Raw genomic sequence first — 4,066 nt, 5'->3', positions numbered from 1 at the left:
ACGTGTCTTGAAGAAGAAAACAGCGGTGGAGGTGGTGAGAGCTTTCGAATCTGTATTTGAAGAAAGCGGCGTACCTAAAAAGTTACAGACGGATTCTGGTAAAGAATTTTTCAACAAAAGTTTCAGAGTTTTGTTGAAGAAACACGGAATTACACATTTTGCCACAGCTAGCGATGTCAAAGCATCGGTGGTTGAACGATTCAGTCGCACTTTGAAAGGAAGAATGTGGAAATATTTCACCGCCAACAACACCAAACGTTACATAGACGTCCTGCAAGATTTGGTGAAAAGTTATAACCACAGCTATCATCAAAGTATAAAGATGACCCCCATGCAGGTGACTGATGAGACCGCCTCTCAAGTCTTTCGAAACCTGTACGGAGCGAGGTATGCTAAAAAGGCTAGCAAGATGAAATTCAAGGGAGATCTGGTTAGAATATCAAAGCTGAGAGGAGTGTTTGATAAAAAATATGAGCAGAGTTTACGGATGAGGTTTTTTCGGTAGTAGAATGCATTCCACGCACCCCGCCGGTGTACAAACTCCAAGATTACGACGGAGAGTCCATCGTCGGGTCCTTTTATGAAGCCGAGCTGCAGAAAGTAAAGATGGGTAAAGACAGAACGTATCAGGTAGAGGAGGTTTTAAAACGGCGGAGTAGGATCCATATTCTCCAAACTGTTCCGTTTCGTTACCCCTCTGTTTAAAAAAGGTTTCGCCATAGCCAAGCCTCATCTAAAATCTGCGGCGAAGAACATAGCTAGCGACGTGGTGAGCCAAACAATGGGGAAAATAGGAATCCCGCTAATCAGGAGGGATCATGGTCCTCTCGCGCAGACCGCTAAAAAAAGCTCCTACCAAGAGAAAATCAGTCGGTGCAGGCAGAGTCAGAGAGAGGAAGGTCGCTCGGAGCACGGACATATTTTAAAAAAGGAAAAATAAATAAATAATTTTCACGTAGTCATGGCTCTTTTACATCAGAAATCGTCGGAGTGCACCCTTTCTGAATTTATTTTCAGCCCCGATGACGCAGCTGTCTATAGAGGATAAAACCTACACTGAAATTTCTCCTCTTTCAGCCGTTACAGACGGCGGTCCTATTGAGTTTTTTATCCCCGGTGATGGGGAGAAATATTTGGATTTAAATGACACTTTACTGCGTCTCAGGATTCAGATTACTAACACAGATCACACCATTCTGGCCGACGACGCTCAGGTGGGGCTCATCAATTATGCTCTGAATACGATCTTCAGCCAATGCGACGTCATAGACTGATTTCGCAGAGCAGCGCAACGCATCCTTACCGCTCCATGATTGAAACTCCGCTGAACTTCTCAGAGGACACGCTCAAGAGTCAATGTTCAGCGGGGCTTTTCATGAAAGACACAGCCGGGGCTATTGACTCCATCGTCACAAATAACGGACCAAACAGGGGTTTAAGTCAGAGAGCGGCCCTCACAGCGAATTCCAGCGAGCTGCATCTGCTCGGGGCCCTCCACGGAGACATATTTTTCTGCGAAAGACTGCTTCTGAACTCGGTGGATTAGAGGATAAAATTAACCAGAGCCAGAGATCATTTCTGTCTCACAGCAGCCAGGGACTCCACTTTCCGGTTGAAAATCTTGGGGTCCTCTCTTTTTGTCAAGAAAGTAGCCGTTTCCCCCGCTGTGCGGCTAGGTCATTCAGCGGCCTTACTGAAAGGCCACGCCCTCTACCCCATCCAGAGAGTTACGGTAAAAACTTGTTCCATTCCGGAGAATTCCAGAATGTGTAACCAGGAGAATCTGTTTCTGGGGGCCGTGCTGAAATACGTGGTGCTGGGGATGGTACACCACGAGGCATTCACAGGAAGAAGAGATCTTTCCCCGTTTCATTTCATCCATAACGACGTGGAATATTTAGCCTTATGCCAGGACGGCCGGCAGGTTCCCGCCAAGGCCTTCCAGCCTCAGTTTAACCAGGGAATCTCGGTTAGGGAGTTTTACAACATGTTTATAGCCACGGGGAGACATCTTAAAGATTTACCGCTGAGCATCGACCGAACTGAATTTAATCGGGGCTACTCATTGTTTGTCTTTAATCTGAACGCCACCGAGGACAGCGACGCCCTGTCACCCATCTCCAGCGGTAGTCTGAGGCTGGAAATGAGATTCAGGGTGCCTCTTCCGCACACGACGACTTTGTGTACGCCTGCTGGTGGATTATTATTAAAACTGAAAAAAACAAAAACAGAATGAATAACCATCAGCTGGAGAGTCTTTTGCAGCGCATGCTGGGGAAAAATTTGTTTTGTGGCGTGTGGGCCTCCGACCAATTACATTCGTTGAATAGCGAGCTTCAGCCTCCCTGCTATTTTATAGTCAACACGCATCCTTCGCATAAACCCGGAGAGCACTGGCTTAGTCTTACCTTGGAAGCAGATGGAACGTCGACTTTTTTTTTACTCTTACGGAGTCCCACATTTTTTCACTACCAGCATTCTGCAGTTTTTGGAAGACCGCTCACATCAGATATCTTATTCCACCCTACAGCTTCAGCATCCTCTGTCTACAGCCTGCGGACAACACTGCGTTTATTATCACCGCGCCTGGGGATTCTCTTAGAAACAAGTTTTATCTTTGCATACCGACGACTAACGAGGTAACTAACTTTGTAAAGAAATATCAACGCTGTACCAGAAATCAACGTTCACAATGTTTTAATCACGGGAGAAAAAAGTATGACGTGAAAAAATGTGATGAATAAAGATGTAATTGATCGTTCTGGGGTTTTTTTTCTGCTTCACGAGGAAAAGTTTATCCAAGCAGGCGGCTTACGAATTTTCCGCAGTCTTGTGGAAACTTGTCTGCTTTCTTTCTGCTCCGGCGTATCCCAGCGCGGGGATAAAGTTAATTTTCTACTCTTCTTCTGCTTCTTCCCTGCTTCCCACCCTGCGTTCACCACTCCTGCTAAATCTTCATCTTTCTGGAGAAGAAGGCGGTACTGTTCGCACGCGTCAGGATTTGTCACGGTGGACACAGGAACGTTAATCTCTCGCAAGCTGTTTAGAAAATCCATCCAGCCTCTCGGCCGCTGACTTTGAGATTTTTTTTTAAAAGACTGATTCAGGTTTTCCAGTAAGTCGATCGTGTGCGAACCTTTTACTATTTTCCCCCGATGAATAAATTCCCCTCTCACAGTCCAGCTTCCACCACTTTCGCTTAATTTCTTCATAATGTACTCAGCATTTCGGGCAAGTTTTTAATGACTTCGCCGGCAGTTTCATCCAAGTCCGACTGTTCAGTATTTTCACCGGTGGGACGCTCGCTGGTCAGAGGCTGATCCGCAGGATGTCCGCTGGTCAGCCGCTCACTGGCAGCGTCGTTTTGTAAAGTCAGAGTAACGCTTCGCTCACCCTGCTGGCCTTGTCTGATTAGGGTGAGATATCTCTGTAACAGAGTTATATTTCTTAATCTTTTCATAAGAACCCAAGCCCGGTTCGTTTAATATAGCTCTCATTTTTCATCCAGATCATCTTCAGCCTTATCTCGAGTACTCTCCCCTGGTCCGGAGCGGGCTAGACGGTTTAACTGTTGAGGCGCGATGAGAAACATTTTCTGTGACGATATTATTACCTTCTGATGATTCCACCTAAAATATTACCCAGAATCGGCACGGCTGCGGAGAGCAGCGGTAATAGAAATCCTCCAGATTGCTTACTTAAAACCGTCCGTTTACGGTTTATCCCTGCTTTCTTATCGCCCAGCAATCTGATCATTTTCTTCTGACCTTTAAGCTTTCTGTACTGACAAGAAGACAGAGGACTGATTTAAAGCAATCTCGCTCAGAGCCTGGAGAAAGTCTGATGAGCAGTGCTTCAGGAGCTCCTTACGCCGGCGAGGGGTTGCATGATACAGAGCTTTGAGTAAACCCGCATTCCGTTTTATGCGCGCTGACATCTTGATGATGATCTATTATTTACTTTTTGGGGATGTAAACGGCAGGCCACTGACCCCCCGTTCTCAGTCTGTACTGTTCTGGGCAGGTGGCTGTCAGGTCCAGCAATAAATAACCGTGGTTCTCTCTGG

General features: G+C 46.3%; 1 protein-coding gene across 1 annotated transcript; it reads left to right on the top strand.

The window, feature by feature from the left end:
• Nucleotides 1-606: 606 nt before the first annotated feature.
• On the top strand, nucleotides 607-3,370 carry LOC306765235 (uncharacterized protein F54H12.2-like; the record flags this gene model as incomplete). Its single annotated transcript, XM_079252637.1, has 6 exons — nucleotides 607-610; nucleotides 711-899; nucleotides 1,018-1,214; nucleotides 1,283-1,537; nucleotides 1,646-2,155; nucleotides 3,224-3,370. The coding sequence occupies 6 exons, from the start codon at nucleotides 607-609 to the stop codon at nucleotides 3,368-3,370; spliced, it is 1,302 nt and encodes a 433-aa protein (XP_079108763.1).
• Nucleotides 3,371-4,066: the final 696 nt, after the last annotated feature.

Source organism: Telmatherina bonti (assembly GCF_933228915.1).
Source record: "Telmatherina bonti genome assembly, chromosome: 14".
Classification (NCBI taxonomy): Eukaryota; Metazoa; Chordata; class Actinopteri; order Atheriniformes; family Telmatherinidae; genus Telmatherina; species Telmatherina bonti.
This window is presented reverse-complemented; position numbering and strand designations above follow the sequence as displayed.